Source organism: Ictalurus punctatus, chromosome 9 (assembly GCF_001660625.3).
Source record: "Ictalurus punctatus breed USDA103 chromosome 9, Coco_2.0, whole genome shotgun sequence".
NCBI lineage: Eukaryota > Metazoa > Chordata > Actinopteri > Siluriformes > Ictaluridae > Ictalurus > Ictalurus punctatus.
The window spans coordinates 22,153,815-22,173,739 of record NC_030424.2 but is presented as its reverse complement, the minus strand read 5'-3'; the positions used below and the strand labels follow the sequence as shown (position 1 = coordinate 22,173,739).

Below are 19,925 nucleotides of genomic sequence, written 5' to 3'. Positions count from 1 at the left end.
AGTACCCAGCAACAAAATAAACTTTTGAACTTCGTGACTCATAAGGGCCGTGTTTATTGATAAAATGTACCAGACTCTCAGGCTTGAAATACTAGTACATTATAGATCATATCAGACTGTAATAAGCTTGACTCCTTACGTGTGTATAATCTGTAACCCATTCCTAAAACAAACTATGAGATTCACTCCTCAAACTAAAATAAAAGGAAGACCCTATAATCATGGAATGCACCATGCTCTCAGAGCTATTATCTTTTAAAGAGATCATAGATTTGCAGCATTAACTTGATTTCTTAAAGAAAAGGTCAGTCCCATCAGTCTATATTATAACATGTTATAGCAAGAAGCGCTTAAATCACTTCCATTGCTTAATGACTCATTCTAGCATGACCTGACCCGTCATTTAAGCTGCGTACATAGAGTGAATAGCCTGACGTGCAACAGCATTATGAGTAAGCTTCTTCAAATGTTGATTTTTGTACATGTTGCAATTAAAGTTTAAAAGTTTTCATATTACTCATGGCTTTTGCCTTGCTGTTTTTTTTTTTTTTTTTAACTTCCTTATAAGCAAATATCACATCTGACTCAGTGAATAGCAAGTTTTTACATAGTACATTGATCCAGGTATGTTGCTGTGATCAAGACAAAGTAACCTAAATGTTTGCCATGAACAAGCTATAAGCTAACAAAAGATACTGCAGTTTCCATTTTGAACACTCAGGTGGGTGATATCTGGGCAGCTTTTAGCCAAGTGTATGGGAAATTTCACCATAAAATCCTTAAGATCACTCAAAACTTTGGGGGAGGAGAAAATCAGACATACCTACACTTTATCCTCATCAAAAAACATGCAAACTTGGAACACCCTCAGGCGTACATGCCCCACCCCTTTTTTCTGTTAAAGTGTGTTAAAAGTATAGTCAGATATTTGCATATTAGAACTTGACTGCCTCTTATGACACAAGAACAGCCGTACCTGACATTTAATACTAACAGATTATAGCCACTGTCCTCGGTCTCTTAAAAATCCACCAAATGATTTAATCATAAAAACATAAAAAACAAAGTTTTTTTTTTTTTTTTATAAACAACAGTGAGGAAAAGAAGGAAAAAGTTTCATACAAAGAGTTCCAAGCCTCTTTTCACTACACATGGCTTACAGGACTCATTCAATCATTCAACCGCGCAGAACAAACTCTAAGTTACACAATGCTGAAAATGGACTCCCTTTTATTAAACATAGAAAAACAACTGTGCATAATAAATAGAGAGATATTTGTACAAACTATGACAAAGTAGGTCTAATTTTCTTTTGCACAGCAACAAAACACAAAGGCAGCTCTCTCTGAGGTGTGGCCAGCCATTCTGCAAAGGCACAAACATTTTACTCTGCTGCGAGTGTACTTTCACACACTTTTGCCACTTCCTCGTTCGAAAATTCCATTATGGACAAATAGTTGAGCTAACCTGAAGCCTGGAATTAGGTACCCAAAGCGTCAAAATATTTGTCCATTTGTAAAAATACCAACATCAACATAAAGAAACCGCTGAAAACAAAAGAAAGCTGTACACATCATCACATGGCACGCACAGGTTCAGTAATACACCGAGTGTGACACTTCAGTAGTAATACGTCTTTACTCTGCTCGGCCATAATAAGCAGCTAATTCCTTGACATATGAGATTAGCATTTAGACAAAAGAACAGCTTCAATAAATTTTTTTTTTTTTTTTTTAAACGACATTGGTTAGAAAATTACTTTAACACACTCAGCTGGATATTTTCCAGGGAGCCATTATTACACACATCTCTGTCACAATAGACAATTTTTGTTAGGCAGAATTGGGGTGCACATGATTAAACAAGATTGATGACGCTTTCCAGTAAGCTCATCGCAACCGAGCAGTCCTTTAATACACATGATAACTAAAAACAGAGAAACATGTACACACTTATACAAATAGGTCTCAAATGACCTGGTAATATACATTAGCCATCTTCTATCTCAGTAAAGGTTTTCAAGCCGGCAATTTGGTCCACTAGCATATGTACAAAGAGCTGGAGTAGCCAAAAAAAAACAAAAAACAAACAAACAAAAAAACCAAAAGCTGGATTTGTGTACTTTTTCAGAAATTCCATACAGTGTATTTAAGAATTTAAGGTATACAGAACATCAAAACTTATTTAACCCCCTAGGAAATACAGCGATAAGAGGACAGTCATGTCTAATCACCAATTCGTACAATTTCCCCAATACCAATTCTGCCTTGCTTGTTCGGACATGCCATCTTCAGAGCCAGTACAAAACGATGAGGAAATGGAAAGGAATTCCACTTGTTAAGCGAGGCAGCTCTCCTTCCACGCACGAGTGATAAAATACCGTGGAACATGATTTCAACAAGTGAAAGTAAGAGAGCCCAGGCGAAGCAGAAACACAATCAGTTCCAAGCAAACAGTGATTGTAATTGAGGATTGTAATGTTTGCATGTCAAAAGTGCAATCCATGTTTTCCGTCCCTATGGCAACTATCCGTTACCAAGGCAACAAACAATTGGTGAGGCGCTCTCGCTACTGCACAGTGTGCGCTTCAATTCGCTGGGACAGGAAATAAGGCACGGTGGAAATGAGAAGCCGGTTCACGTTTGCTGTGGTTCCCCAGCACTGGTAGAAAGCAGAGCCCTAACACAAAAATAAAAAAATAAAAAAGCCAGCTCCACAGTCCCTCACTCAGAACTAGGGCTCATGAAGACAGTCTCAATCCACAGTGTGAGAATCCATTAGAAAGAAAGAAAAAAAAAAACCCTAAAGAAACACAAGCAAACCTTTCCTGGAGATCAACCAACCAATTCAAGCACAAATCCGATGTGTTGCAAATCCAACGTCGACATAAAACAAAAACAAAACAAAAAAGGGTCACCAAGCATGTGGAATCTGGTGAGTTGGGAAGTTTTAAGTGGCAGTCAAGCATAGAATCAAGAGATAGAGACGATATGTTTAAGAGTCTTTATGCCAGGAACTCTTCCTGTTTCTGTGGTTTCTGGTAGCCTCCATTGGGGTGTTTGTGCTCGTCTAGTGCATAACTACCCTCATCCTTCTTCTTCATGCGGTAGACCATTAGAGCAACAAGCATGATGGCAAAAGCCAAGCCCACCACACCACCTGCAATGACACCTGTGAAGACAACATGGAAAAGATGAGTCCTCATCTTTTGAAATGACCTCATCCTCTTAAAGTTATTTTGTACTATGACACCGATGGAAGTATGGAATAAATGTTGAATGAGAAAACGAACTGACTCATGCATTATAAATGAAGGTTTTTAAAAGCTGAAAAAGCCAGCATGTTCCACTGGATCCAAATACCAATATCACAGTATTGGAACAATGTGGGTTTAATATAACACATACCTGCCAGGACCTCTTTCCTTTCAAGTAAGCTATCGTTGTCAGAAGCGCCGCCTCGAGCAAAATCAGACCCAGACAGCTCCGTTTTTCGTCTCGGCTTGATAGGGATTTCACTCTCAAAGTTAAAGTCATCATTCTGCCATAGGAAAGTAATGGTGTGAGATATTTTGGATTTTTTTTTTCTTAATGGGCATGCTTTATATAGTATGTACATTAACCTTTATATATGGTTAACAAATTACTTTTACCCTCTACAATATGTTAATACAATACAAGTCCTCTTACCATTGTTGGTTTCTCCAGGTTTGGGTCAAGCTTCTCTGGAATGATGATTTCTTCAACATCACTACCAAAAACAGTAGTGGATTCAACAGCATCACCTGAAGCTTCAGTATCAGCTAAATTACTAGCCAGTGTTGTTGTCGTCAGAAGCAGTGGTGTGGTCTCCATATCAGGTGCTCCAGTTGTCACGGTTTCAACAAGAACTGTAGTTTCATCTTCATCTTGGTCTATGACAGATGATTCTCCGTTGTCATCCTCGTAATATACCGTGGTTGTGTATTCTTCCTCATACGTTGGCACCACTGGTGGTTTCACAGCTGGAGGTACAGTGGTCACTGGCTGTGCCACTTCACCGATTGTTGTAGTCTCAACTTTCTGATCTTCCTGTGAGCCAGAAGATTTGATGATGACCGGATAGGGTTGAGTCTCAGTGATTTGGGTGGTGTGTGGCAAAGGAGCTTCAGTGATGTGGCCAGATGCTTCGGACTCATTATCAAAAGTAACAAACTGGGTAACAGAATGTTCTGGAAGACCAACAGGGGCATCTGTGAACCAGGCCGTCTTTGTAGTGTTAGGATTTGCCAGGGTTGTCACTTCAGGCTCAATGATCCAGGTGCCTTCAAATTAAAATGCAGAATTAATGTTAGTTAGACCCACAACTAACTTGCATCCACTGTATACAGACAGAGACTTTTTAAAAAATATTATATATATAAAAAATATTTGATTTCCAAAAGTTAAGAGATTAACTGTTATCTGAGAAGAAACTAAACTACACCTTAACTTCACCATGCTGACATAGGTTAAGAAACATGTTTAGGTATAGAAAGTAACAGTCGACATCTGTATTTAATCATAAATTCATTAATGAGAAACAGATCTCCTACCATCTTCTCCTGACCCTGACCCTGAGAACTCATCATCATCTCCTGATCCATCTTGATCTTCTGGAGCTGCATACTGATGAAAAGGAACAAAGACAGAATGTTTAGCTTAGTTTCCTCACAGTTTTATCATTACAACCACAAGTTTATCTCCTCTTTACCATCAAACAACTGTGATCTCTTCTATATACACTATATGGCCAAAAGTAGGTGGACACCTAATCAATCACACCCATATGTGCTTGTTGAACATCCCATTCCAGATTTAATGCCCCGGTGACATTATAATAACCTCCACTCTTCTGGGAAGGTTTTCACCTAGATAATGGAACATTTCTGTTGGGATTTGCCCATTCACCCACAAAAGCATTACGTGAGATCAGACACTGATAATGGGCGAGGAGGCCTGGCATGCAGTCGGTGGTCCAGTTCATCCCAAAGGTGTTCAGTGGGGTAGAGATCAGGGCTCTGTGCAGGACACTAATTATTCCACATCAATCTGGGCAAGCTATGTTATGGACCTTGTTTTGTTCACATGGAAATTTTCATGCTGGAACTGGTTTGTGTGCTTCCAACTTTGGGGAAGAACCATATGGGTGTGATGGTCAAGTGTCCACATACAACTGGCCATATAGTGTACGATAGCATACGGTTATTGTACACGTTTGTTCAATTTAAAAGTGTAGCCTATAGTAGTCCCTTAATATTACATCAGATTTTACTTTGTTTCACTTCAGTTGATTTCATACAAAACAGATTCATACATAAGTGATACGAGATTGAATTTAACCAGCACATGCAGTAGATTTTCAAGGTATTCAGATCAAAAGAACTCCCAAAATGAAGCCCTAAAGCCTCTGTTCTTGCTGTCCACACCATCCTCTGGTCCTGTAGCTTTATTTGATGCTCATTGCCCTCTGACCCCTCAAACCCTGTTGCTGAATATGAGCCATAGACTCCATGGAGCCAGTTTAGCTAAAGTGGTCTGCCAGCAGTTGTTCCACTCAGTGTTAACCACATAAAATTTTTCTTGCCTGTGAAATATATTGTGTTGAAGTTATGCCTCCTTTAAATAAAGCTGTTAAGCCTCTCGTCAATTGCTCATGATTGTCTTGCATTGAAGGAAATTGGCGTGAGACTACAAAAACAGATTATGGTTCACTAACTCAGATCTGCAGTCAGATAACCGGAAAGAATCCCACTGACTGTTTTCCTGTTCAACAGTTACAACTGATTTTTTAAAAAAAGTAAGGGAAATCTTAGCCAACATTCAGAAGACACCATCATAAATGAGAAGTATTGCAAAAGACAGCTGAAGCTCCAGTTAAATAAATATTATGCAGAGTAATTAAAAAAAGTATGAAAAAGAATAAAAGGTGGGTACAGATGGTGATTCAAATGAGAAAAAGAAAGCCCTCCACTGTTAAACAGGCAGCTTAGTAAGCACAACCTGGTGTCTGTGACACTGAAACCAAATACATGAATAGCCTTAATATAAAAAGTGTTCTTTGGACAGATAAGGAATTTAAGCTTTCTAAAAGTAGGGCTCTGTGAGGTACAAAGTGTAGCCCATAAGGTTCTAGATTTAACCTGTTCTCTAGAGAAAATTTAATAGTCATTTTAGCAACCATGCAATAAATGTCAATTGATACATTAACAGCACATTAGGTTATGTATTGAAAATTCAACGCTAAGACAGGGTAGCTTAAACTTTTTTGCAACCAAGCACCTGCAGAAAAATAACTAAAGAAATAAAAATCAAAAGGACCCCCTCAGCACAAATATGGAGTAGCCATTTACTATTACAACTATTAAAATATTAGGCTCTTTATTTTATAATGTGTACAATACTATTCTGGCTATTGACTGAAGCCAGAGGTTCTGGCTATTCACTGGAGCCACACAGGTTCCTAAAATTTATACCGACAGAACACACTTGGTCCATTTACATGAAAAGTGACCAGTTAAATGGATTAATAACTAAGAACTTGATAAGAAATACAGCTTTGATAACAGTGATGTGTGATTTTCACCACAATAAATTTTTTTAAAAACTTTTTTTTTTATACAGACCCCACTTTTAAAATCACTTACTCCATGAACTATGGCTCACTACAAAGTTGCTTGAATTCAATCATTTCACATTACTCAAGTGATTCACACTTGAAAAGTAAGTCTCCAGCAAGTCACTGAGCCACAGGCCACAGGCTATCACTTTACAAAAAGTTTCAGCCCAGTGGCCAATCACAATGAAGGCCAGTGGGGCAGCTTCACATTACAAAAATGCATACAACTTCAGGTGCTTTGGCTGATCCAATGGGATTTAAAAAAAAAAAAAAAAAAAAAAAAAAAAAAAAAAAAATCTTTCATGAGGTAATAAAGCTAGTCTATATTCTGCCCTCCTGCTACCATTTGGCATTCAAGTTCAGGTTTCATCAAAATCTACTTTGGTCAGCTAACAAGCCCCAACAGCTGTATGACTGTACAATTAACAGACAGTTAGAACGTTGGGGGTATTCTAGTAGTCCCCAGGCTCCTCGTTACAAGTCCACAGTGTACCCATGCTTATCAGAGATCTCTCACAGACTTCATCGTTAACAGTTTTTTTGGCCAGTTGAGGCCATTTGATGCAGGCATTTTTAAAGCAAGGTGCAAAACTTAGAAAACAGAAAAAGCATTTATGTGCCTTCATGAACACATCCAGCTTTTTCCATGACAATGAAGGAAAAGCATGGCATTGCTGTTTATATGCAAATCAAATGGCTTGATTCATTGTCAGACTTTAAGTAACAGTTTGTTGTATGTATTTAGTGCAAGGTATTGATATACATAATATTTACACTCCATTCAGGCCCTAATTTACAATACAATGGTGCACACAAGCCTATCGTGTATATCGGACACTGCTGAACTGAATTACAGTAAACGACTATGCAAAGTCACTTGTTTACTGGGGTAGCAATGAGTTGTTGAGAGGCTAAACCCGTGTATAAATAGCCCAGAGCCAGTGCAGGCCCCTGCACTAAACACTCACATACATGTGTGACATCCCACCTCTAAGTTTTCTCGGCCCTGGGTTAAGTTAAGTACTATTTGACGAAGAGTGAGGGGGCAGACACGTTTGACACAATGTGCTGATTTCCTGACTTTTGGCTCTGCCAAGAGAACAGCAATCGGTTTTCCTGAATTCAATCCATGATGCTGTGATAATATACACCAGAATATAAGAACAAGTATGGAGAGGATTTGTGGATGGGTTGCAGACTGAAGATTAACTGCACACATCTGGCATTCCAGAAAATAATGAGCAATTTCACCAATTTCCTCCCTTACACACTGAAGGGGGAAGGAGGGGGGGATTCACATCACATTAATGCCCAATACGAATATAGGCATATCAATACTGAAATCCTGAGAAAAATAAATATTTTAATTAAAATATTAAGTCTTGTTTGCCACCTATAATGGAGTTGAGGACAGTCATACTCCAACAGACAGAACCCCGATGTGACTCAAGCAGCATCTGGAAGATTTCAGCCAACAGATCAGACAGGGACACGCAATCTTTCACCGCTTGGTACTCTCAGCATCTATGGTCATGACAAGACCTATATAAACACAGGCCATTCTCAGGCCAGGCATCAAAACGAAGTCCTCACAAGCTGACCCCTAACTGACTGCATGTACATCCCCAAAACAGTTTAAAACCAGGACAAAGGGCAAGGGGGAAAACAAGTTGCATGACGTAACACAATCCTGTTACGGTCATACATGTCTAGTTGTGTAAACAACCAGCCTTATTTCATATGGATATGGTACCAAGATTAACCTTTGTTTCATATTCCTGCATAAAACTGCCACAGATATCTAATGCAGTGACAGCAAACATACAGTACATACATAGTAACAAGGTAATTTGAAAACAGTTCGGCCTTGCAGTTATTCAAAACGATGTTACGCTATTCTGAGATTTTACAGTACATCACTACATGTGTGTTTTACAGTGGCGGTCATTGAAGAAAAAAAAAAGTATATGGAAAATGCACTCTTATCTCTAAGCAAAAACTACAAATACAAATACAGGGTCCAAGGGCTTCACTCCCCTACACGTGGAATGTGAGGATTGAGGTTATATTGAAAACGCTGACAGGAAGTTTTCAGCACCTGTCCAAATAGGTGGTGCTTTAAGCCAAATACATTAAAAAAAAGAAACTTCAGCAAAAACAAACATTTACTAGAATGTAAACTCCCCTGAGGAACTATCAGGTGTTTACAACCTGCTGATGAGGTCAAGGATTCATGAGAAATGCCTCGTTAAACCCTAAATACTTCACAGACGACCATCACAATTGGAGTGATCACACATTCAAGTGACAAAGCATTCATGTCCACCATTGATGGGAAGTTGGGGGGGGGGGGGGGGGGGGGGGGCAGAATTTCCATCTCTCAAGATCTGTTTTCAGGTCCCGTGTCACTGATGGTCCAGGACAATGGAAAAAGAAGAGAAAAAACATTGACCACATGATGCACACCTGTAAATGTCACGCAAGTTTTGGCTGGTTAGAGAACTGCAAAGTATGAATACATCTTAGACAAAGCTGGGCGTGACAAGTACACCGAGGAATATTCAGTGGCCATGCTCCAATAACCATAGCTGGTGCTTTCAGGCATGTGACAAACAGGCTGAGGCATATCAGTGACTTGAATTCAGAGCTGGGATTTTCCTCAAACAGGCATAAACCACAAAAGGTATATTATCCTTACTGCACAGGCATGAGGTAGAAAGTGTGTGGATAAGGCAATAGCAGTGAAAAAAAAAAAACCCATAAATAAACCCCACTCCTTACTGACTTACGCAAAACAAATGTTTTATTTGGTATGCATGTTTAATATGCCTGACATTGGCGTCCATGATGTAATTATAACGTCAGCTATATTTTCGTACTGCTTACTGCACTACACACACATCGGCCAAGGCATCATCTTTTTGATGACGGGACCATTTTTACTAGCAGATTAATTACCTAGCATGGAGGACAAATAATCATATCAGAATCAGGAACATACAGATATGTCGAAACACTGATAAAACCTTGGCTGACATATAAACCTACTACTAACACAGCAAACTTGCAGTTAAAAATGCATATTTTTATATATATTTTAGGCCAGATAAAAGTAATATAACTTACACGTAATGCAAAGAGAGAACACCAAATCTTACAGCTGAAATGTCAACCAAGGACTCACTGACTTATCATTTGACTGTGCAAATATGCTACATGACCATAGGAGTTACCTTATTAATGCACTTAACTATCTAACTAGCTCACAACAAATTACTACATTACATTAAGTACCATTTTCTACCCTACTCTCTTAGGTTCCTTGGTAACCAAGACATGGGACTGAGCAGCACAATGGAGCTTCTATTCATCCAATAATAAAATGTATGATTTGTCCAGACCCGTGATTAGTCATGAGCTTAAGAAGAATGTCATTGCAAACAATCAACAGGCATATGGACAAACTTTGCTAAAGCTTCTGAGCAAAAGTATAATGTGCAATTTTTCCAGACAACAGATCACAAGCCATTGTGTTTTTTTTTTTTTTTTTTTTTTTTAAGATCTGTGATGTACTCTTTTTCCAGATGCTTAATAATTTGGATTTTCACTTTCACTGTAGTGATGAGTCATTCGAATGTATGTCTAAACTAGCACATGCTCACTTCTGAAGGAAGATTAGCCAAATCATTCACCAGGATTATCTGAATAGTATAAACAATAACGACTCAAAAAGGCTGCCAATCAATGACTATTGTGAATAAAAGGCAGATACAGCACCTCAGAGAAGGTGTGAAGAACAAAAAAAAAAAAAAAAAAAAAAAAAAAAAAAGTCAGTGATGGTGATTCACTTACATTTCATCATAGTACTTGGGAGTCTGTTTTAGTTATGTTAATTAATCACCAAGAGATTACACCGATTCACCTTTTTTTGGGATGGTGGTGGGGAGCGGTGTCTATGTCTGAAAAGGCCTTATACAAATACAGGGCATCTCATCGCTGTAATTAAAAAACGGGTGCGATTTAGTGCAGTACAAACACCAACAAAAGACATTCCTTCAAATAAAGACACGCATTAGCAATCTCCTGTGTGCGTACGGCAGCGCTCTCAGACGTAGGCTCGATGAGTCAGGCGACATGACACGGCCATGTGAACCAGTCTGTAGTCACAGCAATTACTTTGTTATGACAGCACTCACAGCACATAACCAGGTAAAAAAAATCTGTTATTTCGGTTGTGCAAGAAACAGGAGTTTAGAGGATGTGTATAAAATTAAACACTCCCAACCAAAGGATTACTTTAACTATAGTACGATCAGTACAATCAGTATCTAGACAAGTTATTATGAGACAGACGAAAGAGCAAAATCATAATGAGAGAGAAAAAAAAACAGCTATAGATAAAAAGAAAGAAAGAAGAGAGAGAGAAGAAAAAAAAAAAAAGACCACAGTGGTAGAAGTACCTGTCCTTGAGAGCAAATGGGTGTATGATCTTCACTTGCAAACCTTCTCATTTCGTACCAGAGAGCCTCATGAAAAGTTTCTCTTTTTTTTAAAAAACAGGCTCTGTTTTCATAGCAACTAAGAAAAAAACAATCCTAGAGGCCAAGAAAACCAAACATGCTGAGCGGGCATGACAGACAAGAGGAACTAATGGCCTGGATAATGGAGTGCCTGGGTGTGTTCAGTTTGTCTTTATGTTCCTTAATGTTTGCTGCAGATAAAACCTGGTGGCCTGCTCGTTGTTAAAATACACTTCACCCAACTACTGTACGTCATAAAACAGCTGCTAATCCCGGATCTCAGGAAATGGTCATGTAAAACAAGAGACAAAAGGTAGTTCCTGTGTTTTTTCCCTGATAAGCACAACCTAAAAAGTACCAACCCCTCATACACTATTGTAGAGGGTTTACAAAGACATACAATTTACATAGTCACTCTGATGAAGCTTGGAGACTTACAGTAGTTTTCTATAGAGTCCTGTATATTCCTTATGCTTTTGCCATCATACCAACCCTGTAATTCATGAATTGCATGTCCCAGTCTTGTATTCTCTGGACACATGATATTTAAGACAACCCCAAGTGTAAATATGGGACAACGTTACAAAAGGCAGAAATCTCTGCACTTCTTGAATTCAATACAGTAACCGAAGAAGGGGAGCAACCAAAAATGGGCTGTAATTCTAAAAATAGCTGTAAGCTCGTGCTTAGCATAATTACATTCTCCGGCAACCATGGTGGGACAATATGGCAAAGCAATTTGTTTAAAATCTCAACAGAGCAGACGCGGAGTGAAAATCCATTTACATCTACAAGTAAGAGAAGGAGCAGTCTAATTAAGGCTTGGCTGAAAGCAATAACCATCCATAAAAGCCCCCAAGCCATTCAAACCTTCCACTTGCAGCATTCCTGATTGAGAAGTCATGCGCAAATGCTTGCAAGGTGAGAGCAGTGCAGTTTACCACACAAGGAAAAGACATCCGAGATTGCAATCAAACTGCTTTCCTCTGGTACTGAATCTCAGCTTTTCCCCATGAAGATATGAGATAACACAGGAATCTAACATGCATATAAAAGATCTGATATCCAGGTTCTTAAAGTGATCAGGAAAGAGGATTGGGAGGTTTAGGCTCATGGCATTCAGAGGCTGAAAAGATCACATGTAAAGATGTGAAACAATGAAGAAGTGCAGGTTTGTTTTCTGAGCGCGTGGCCTAACTGACCTGCGCGTGCCTACTGCTCTTCCTAATACACTTACTTACCTGTTCAGAGTAAACACGGGTAGTTTCGCGAATACAAAATAAAACTAAAATTGTTTCTAACACAGAAATTACGAGTGGCCCGCCCGGTTCAAGTTTTCGAGTTGTTCTTATTACTTTTCACTGTTTAATGAAAAAAAAAAGACAGAAAGAAAAAAGGGCAGAACAATTCCCAGCGTCACAACACTGAGCTCGAGCGCTGAACCATGCTGTATGTGCCACGTGTGAAAACAACGCATCACAGACAACAATGCCACGCAAAAGAGGAAATCTGTAACAAGAGATGGTTCAGACTCCGTGTAAATGCCGAACGCGTCGCTTTAATTCACTTACAACTTACCGACTGAGCAACAGGTATCCACAAGCAGAGGCACACAACAAGCGCGGTTACACGGCGAAGCCTCATTTTCACACAGCGACAGCGTGTTTTCACGTCGATTCGCGGAGAGACTGAACTTCTAGTACGAACAGAGTTACACTCAGAAAGTATCAAACACCGACAAGAGCACTAATAAAGCGCAGGCTCGATGAGGGAGACGCAAGACTCCGCCCACCTTCCCACTCACCCAAGGTGAGTGCGGATATGGCTCCGCCCACTGACAAATATGGTCACATCCTCAAACACTGTATACTGTATTGTATTTGCATTTATATTTATGGCATTTTGCTTATCATGTGCGACTTATAGAAGTGCTTTGTCGTCTCTATCAAAACATATCCTCATGCTTGTTCATTAGGTCAGAGCTAAGTTTTACACTGTGAGATTACATGAGTCTTTTAAGATTTTTACTTGCCACAATGCAGGATGTGTGTGTGATTATAAGATGATCCTGTAATGATAGACCTGCTGTTAAAGACCTGATGTCATCAGTCTCATCAGTCAGAACGACTGGGCTGAACATTTCTGAACAGTTCTTCAAAGTGATCTAGGAAGATCATGAGATCATGTGTATTAGCATGTGTATTAGCATGTTTTGTTTATGTTTTGCCATTGCCACTAGTGTGTTTGTAGATATATCATAAATTGCACCTAATCCAATCCCTAGAAGATTACAAAATTACTGCAGACTTTCCGCAGATTTGGGCGAAGACGCTTCATGTAACTTCATCACAACACGCGTTCAGGCAAAGCCCTCTCTGATTCATGTGCGTCGAACATGAGTAGAGCTAAAAGGCCTCATTTACCAACAAACATCACTGGGTAAGGCCGTGCAAAACAATTTCGGGCAATTGCAATTTTGTCAATTCAAGTAGTTTTCTGTATAAAGAAAAAAGCAGCAAGTTGCATAACAAATTTTGAAAAATGCCACAGCAAAATCAAGCGTTTTTGGCTGCAACAATAATAATAATAATAAAAAAACTCTGGATAAATATAGGACAGAACACATTTTGGGCTAAACTAACCCATCAGGTTTTTCAACCCAAAGACAATGGGTTACTTTTATTTCATAAATGGGTTAATATTTTCAGGGTTATTTTTACCCTTTGAAAATGTCAAATATATCACATTATGAACAAATGTGTCAACATGGTATCTCCTTTATTTATACACAAGAAGGTATTCAGAAATGTATTGCTAGAGCTGCTACAGTGGTGTTTATATATAGACTTTGAAGTAAATGATTCAAATAAGTCATATATTTAAGACAAAAACATCAGATTTTGATCAAAGGAGGCATTTAAAATATCCAAAAAAAAACAAGTAACCAACTTACGATCCAGTGGGCATTACAGACAAGTAAGCCAAAGCTAACGAAGATAGCGGTGCATTTAGTGTCATGTAAACTGGATTGTTATCGCACTTTTTTTTTTTTTTTTAAGTGTACAGTAATGGTTTTATGGATAAATATTTCTCCAAATAAATCTAACAGTCTGTCCGTGTATAAACCACTACCTCCACCTTAGGCGAATTCAAATAGTCCGTGCTGAGTTGTTGAATGCTGAGTGGAGCATTGGGCACAAGGCTGGGTACACCCTGGACAGATTGCCAATCCATCGCAGGGAACAATCACATACACATTCACACACCCATTCACACCCAGACACTTTTTTCACAATCATGCATGTCTTTGGACTGGGAGAGGAAACTGGAATATCCAGAGGAAACCCCCGCAGCACACTCATTGCAGGCTCATTGCATGGCTAGAAAAAATAGCCCAGCATTTTTTTTTACGTGTACAGACATATGTACAGACATACATATGCTACATTTAATCTATGGTAAATTTTTCAAATTTGTACTGCTGCTTCATCTGCTTATTATAGACTACTCTCCTATGTCTACAGATGACTGCTCAGACACTAAACACTGCACACACCTACTATTTATTTGACTGCTTTTTGCACTCTTGTTCACACACTGTGACTTATCTTCTTATGTATACAGGTGCATCTCAAAAAATCTGAATATCGTGGGAAAATCTTTTCCCATAATTTAATTAAAAAAGTGGAACTTTCATATATTCTAGATTCATTACAAATAAAGTGAAATATTTAAAGCCTTTTTTGTTTTAATCTTGATTATTACGATTTACAGCTCATGGAAATCAATAATCCAGTATCTCAAAATATTAGAATAAAGAACTTTATCCATCCATCTTCTCTACTGATTATCCTTCCTTCAGGGTCACAGCGAAACCTGGAGCCTATCCCAGGGAGCATCAGGCACAAGGTGGGGTACACCTAGACAGGGTGCCAATCCATCACAGGGCACATTCACACACTATGGACATGCAAATCAGCCTACCATACATGTCTTTGGACTGGGGAGGAAACCGGAGTACCCGGAGGAAACCCCCCCCCCAGCACGGGGAGAACACGCAAACTCTGCACACACACAGCCCCGGTGGGAATCGAGCTCCCGACCCTGGAGGAGTGAGGCGAACGTGCTAACCACTAAGCCACCGTGCACCTAATAAAGAATTTATAATCGACCTTCTGAAAAGTGCACTCAATACTTGGTCAGGGCTTCTTTTGCACGAATTACTGCCATAGGCGGATTAATCATATAGTCAATTGGGAACGTGCCCAGGGGCACCAAGACTTCGGGGGGCACCAACTTAATCACCAATACAAAATTCAAAGTCTAAAAATGTACGTAAGCACTAGCCTATTTCTTTAAGACTTGAGTCCCGCATCTGCGCCGAGTGAGCGCGCTGCGCATGACACGAGACACGTGATTGCGCGAAAACGTGATTCTTGGGCAGAGCACCAAAAAAGCCGAGAGGTAATGGATAAGCGGCAGCATCTAAGTGGCAGTGCCGAATGAAAAATAAAAAAAGATAAAGAAAGAATACAGTTGCTTAAAAATACTTGATAACAGAGAGTTCTATTATTTTTTGGCGTTCTGCTCTATAAAGACAACAAGGTGTCATGTTGGTTTTATTAAAGTTGCTTTAAGTGCATTAAATAACCTTATTAAATGTGTTTGTGTCAGCTTTTATATGAAATTCTTGAATATAACAAAACAATTCAGTTAGAATAATAAGAAACGTAATGTTTTAAAAATAAAAATCTGATGCAAATTATTGACAAAATGAAATGATACTTTTAAATATGAAACCAAAATCGCCAGTAGGTGGGGTCAAGTCATGAGTCATGAGATGAGTGAATCACTGAATCATGAATTATTCATTGAACTCATTGGTTCAAAATGCTGATTCACTTTGGAACAAAGAATGTTCTTTTATTGCGTGCGGGGAGGGGAGGGGGTGGTTATTGCCCAGGGGCACCATCCATATGAAGTCCTAATACGCCTATAATTACTGCATCAGTGCAGCGTGGCATGGAGGCAATCAGCCTGTGGCACTGCTGAGTTGTTCTGGAAGCCCAGGTTGCTTTGATAGCAGCCTTCAGCTCATCTGTATTGTTGGGTTTGATGTCTCTCATAGATTCTCTATGGGGTTCAGGTCAGGTGAGTTGGCTGGTCAATCAAGCACAGTAATACCATGGTCAGCAAACCAGTTACTAGTAGTTTTGGCACTGTGGGCAGGTAACAGGTCCTGCTGGAAAAGGAAATCAGCATTTCCATAAAGCTTGTAAGCAGACGGAAGCAGGAAGTTCTCAAAAATCTCCTGGTAGACGCTGCATTGACTCCCGAGTTGAGAAAACACAGTGGACCAACACCAGCAGATGACATGGCACCCCAAATCATCACTGACTGTGGAAATTTCACACTGGACTTCAACCAACTTGGATTCTGTGCCTCTCCACTCTTCCTCCAGACTCTGGGACCTTGATTTCCAAATGAAACGCAAAATTTACTTTCATCTGAAAAGAGGACTTTGGACCACTGAGCAGTGGTCCAGTTCTTCTTCTCCTTAGCCCGTGTAAGGCGCTTCTGACGTCTCTGGTTCAGGATGAGGACGAGACTTGACACTAGGAATGCGACACTGAGACATTTCTGTATTATAAATTCTTTATTCTAATATTTTGAGGTACTGGATTTTCGATTCCATGGGTTGTATGCCGTAATCATCATGAATAAAAACAAAGGCTTGAAATATTTCATTTATTTATGTTATGAATCTAGAATATTTAAAGTTCCACTTTTTGAATTAAATTATGGGAAAAAAATGAACTTTTCCATGATATTCAAAATTTTTGAGATGCATCTGTTTATTTTCTATTGCACAGTTGTAGAGTACCTGAGGCTCACAACAAGCATTTGAATATACAACTGCCCCTGACATTTTGTGCACATGACAAATAGACCTGAAACTATTGGTGGCTTTAAGATGAGCATCATAGCAGAGGTAAGAATCTGAGATTATAATGATAAATTTCTGACACTGCAAGAACGTTGTCATCTCCTGTCTTTGATTGCAGTGGTACTAAATCAGCCACAACTGAACACATCACATTCTGGGTTCTAAGATCAATGACTAGAGAATTCTTTTATGACATGTGATGCGACAGCAAAATAAGGCCAAAAGTCATACAGTGTAAAGTTGGCTTTAGACGAAGATTGTAGAACATTTTAGGAGGCACTTATGCAGAAATCTAGATAACTCCAAACAGTTTAAAATCTTTTTTTAAGTTTTTATCTGCATAGCTTCTTGACATCACTTAATGGTTAGCAGGTTAGTGGTGACAAATAAAATGGATGGGTAATCCCATTAAATTACCTTAATTATGGAACATAAATGTTGTTTGACGATACTAACCTGTATAAGCAGCAATATCTAATATAAGCTTTAAACATTAGAAAAGACTCCTCTATAAAGGTTTTAAAATCCCTTTACTGTTGCAGTTCAGTGCCATGATAACTAAAGTGATGTTTTACTCATTCAAAACTATATATTAGAATATATAACACTGAAACATCAATAATAATGTAATGCTTTTTAATCTTCTATTATGTTAGTGCTGTTAGAGATGAAAAAAATATTTATTAGTTCCAAAGATTCCAAGGAAGATTGTAATCTGACTGACTGAGGACGTGACTCTTGCTATCCAACCAACAATCATAACTGTATATATGAGAGTGCCAGGACTCTGGGTTAGGTATTCTGACTGTTAGATTGGTAGATTGTTTGATTTGATAAATTTGATATGATTTTTTTAGTATGAATTCAAAAATGAAAATTTCAGATTTGAGGTACTTTATTCAGCAGACAGATTGATTTGATTTTTTTTTTTTTTACAGGAAAGATATTTTGCAGTGTTAATGGCTAGAAACATGATATACTTGTACTGGTAGGTGGTTTCAAATCTAATTATGGATTTCTAGATATGTGACATTAAGGAATAAATCTAATTTGTACTGTTGGGTGAACAAACTCATACATATACAGGTACTTATCCAATGCATGGCCCGTATTTCACTACTGCTACAATGGATAATAAAAACAGGGGTGAGTTTCCCAAAAGCATCGCAGAACAAATGTCATTCTTAATGGTCGCATTTCAATGAACACTCTCCCTCCCAATTAGGATGACCTTAACTTTGTTATGCTTATGGGAAACTCAGCCCTGATCATAATTCATGTGTGCTATTTTATTTTCATAACACTCAAATGCTCATTGGCATATCACTGCTGGCTCCTCTCCTGCACGCACAGATCTTGGCACAGAAGTGCCAGTAATGGCTGACAAAACTAGCAAAAACTCTGCATCTGGCCTTCTTTTGGTCTCTAGCTGAGTTTTCTTACTCTGTTCAGCACTTTGGTCAGCTTTTCTGTGTTTAAATGTGTTATATAAATAAAATTATTTAATTACTTTTCTAATCATGAACATCATTTAGAGTAAATGATGATGACGTAAATGATGTCTTTGAGATGAAGGCTAATTTACTACTGTAATGGAATGACTCACAAACACTGTGTCTTTTATTACTGTTCATAAAATATAGATCATGGTGTTATTGATTCTTTCACAGCAGAGGTCCATATACAGTGATTAACATACACGTATCTCATGCCAACAGGAATGTCAAGTGTCAAGCAAAATTGCACTTGAGCAATATCTGAACTGGGGTTTGTAGCCGTGGTTTCAGGAGCAGTGGACACTTCCCCTTCCCTTTGGAGGTGACAAAAGAGAAAGCAAATGTGCTGCCAAGAGCTACAAGGCACAGTTATCTAGTGCAGATAAACATGGTGCAAAGTACAATTCAGCAATATAAAATAATAAAGAGAATCCCAATACTGTGCAACACACAACTTTGAGTAGTGCCATAATTTAAGGTGTAAAAGAATCTTCACTGCACTGCCAGAGCTAAATGACACTGTAAGAGCACAGTACATACAATTCAAGGATAAAAATAAAATGAAAAGGAGAGAAGCTAAATATCACACAACATGCAACCAAATGTAACAGTCACATACTAAGGCATAAAGCATCAGGGAACATACAGAGCATGTGAGTGTATTAGAATCACAGTTGGTAGCTTGTTCCACCATTAAGAAAAGTATTTGGATGGAGTCCTCAAGTAATGGCAACCACAGACATCATTTGCAGACAGTAGTGGACAGGATGGAATATGGACATAGGGTTGAATTGTGTATGCTATTCCAGTGACGTCCCTGAAGACAAGTATGAATGTTTTGTGTGTTTGTGTGCTGCATGAAATAAGATTGTGGTATATTTTAGGAGTCTGTCAGCCAGCTGTGTTCATGTGAGGTTGTGGCATCTGACACATTCCTCCCCTCTATGAGTAATCATCTTATCTGGTGACTGTGGTTAAGCTTTTTGGCTGAAAAACATTATGAGGCACCTTATTAAAGCATAGTTTGCTGGTACATACCACGTTTTCAACTAAATGGCTTGAAGAGTGATTGCAGAACTGTAATCTGAGGGAGAACTTTGAGAACTTGGGCTGGAGTTCTGACTGGCTTCTGTGCTTCTGCTGAGAGCTAGACAGGCAGGCCCCCTGAAGAGTCTTGGGTAGGAATTGTTGAATAGTAGGGAGGAGACATAAAGGTGGTGGGTGCAGCCAATTCAACACAAGAAGAAAAAGAAAGAGAGAGAGATTGGAATTAATAGGAAGTGAACTGGGAGGAAGGTGAAGTTTCTGATATGGTATTTTCACAAA

The 19,925-nt window shown here is 38.8% G+C and overlaps 1 protein-coding gene and 1 long non-coding RNA gene across 2 annotated transcripts; one reads left to right on the top strand and one right to left on the bottom strand.

The window, feature by feature from the left end:
* Positions 1-1,213: 1,213 nt before the first annotated feature.
* Positions 1,214-12,920, bottom strand: LOC108270238 (syndecan-1). The gene is made up of 5 exons (XM_017476710.3): positions 12,735-12,920; positions 4,574-4,646; positions 3,690-4,303; positions 3,408-3,540; positions 1,214-3,171 (listed from the first exon to the last, which is right to left on the bottom strand). Exons 1-5 carry the CDS (start codon positions 12,798-12,800, stop codon positions 3,005-3,007), a joined length of 1,053 nt encoding a protein of 350 aa, XP_017332199.1. The 5' UTR covers positions 12,801-12,920; the 3' UTR covers positions 1,214-3,004.
* Positions 12,921-16,121: 3,201 nt separating this feature from the next.
* On the top strand, positions 16,122-18,942 carry LOC128633604 (uncharacterized). Its single transcript, XR_008397038.1, has 4 exons — positions 16,122-16,307; positions 17,030-17,148; positions 18,042-18,091; positions 18,822-18,942. It is a non-coding gene; the product is annotated as an uncharacterized LOC128633604 (long non-coding RNA).
* The last annotated feature ends 983 nt before the right edge of the window (positions 18,943-19,925 follow it).

What these genes read in the sequence shown, in the direction of transcription:
- LOC108270238 (XM_017476710.3), bottom strand. Translation starts at nt 12,800, where the DNA reads ATGAGGCTTCGCCGTGTAACCGCGCTTGTTGTGTGCCTCTGCTTGTGG. An exon ending in GGATACCTGTTGCTCAGTCG is followed by an intron (nt 4,647 to 12,734) that starts GTAAGTTGTAAG and finishes CCTTTTCATCAG; the next exon opens with TATGCAGCTCCAGAAGATCA. An exon ending in GTCAGGGTCAGGAGAAGATG is followed by an intron (nt 4,304 to 4,573) that starts GTAGGAGATCTG and finishes TTTAATTTGAAG; the next exon opens with GCACCTGGATCATTGAGCCT.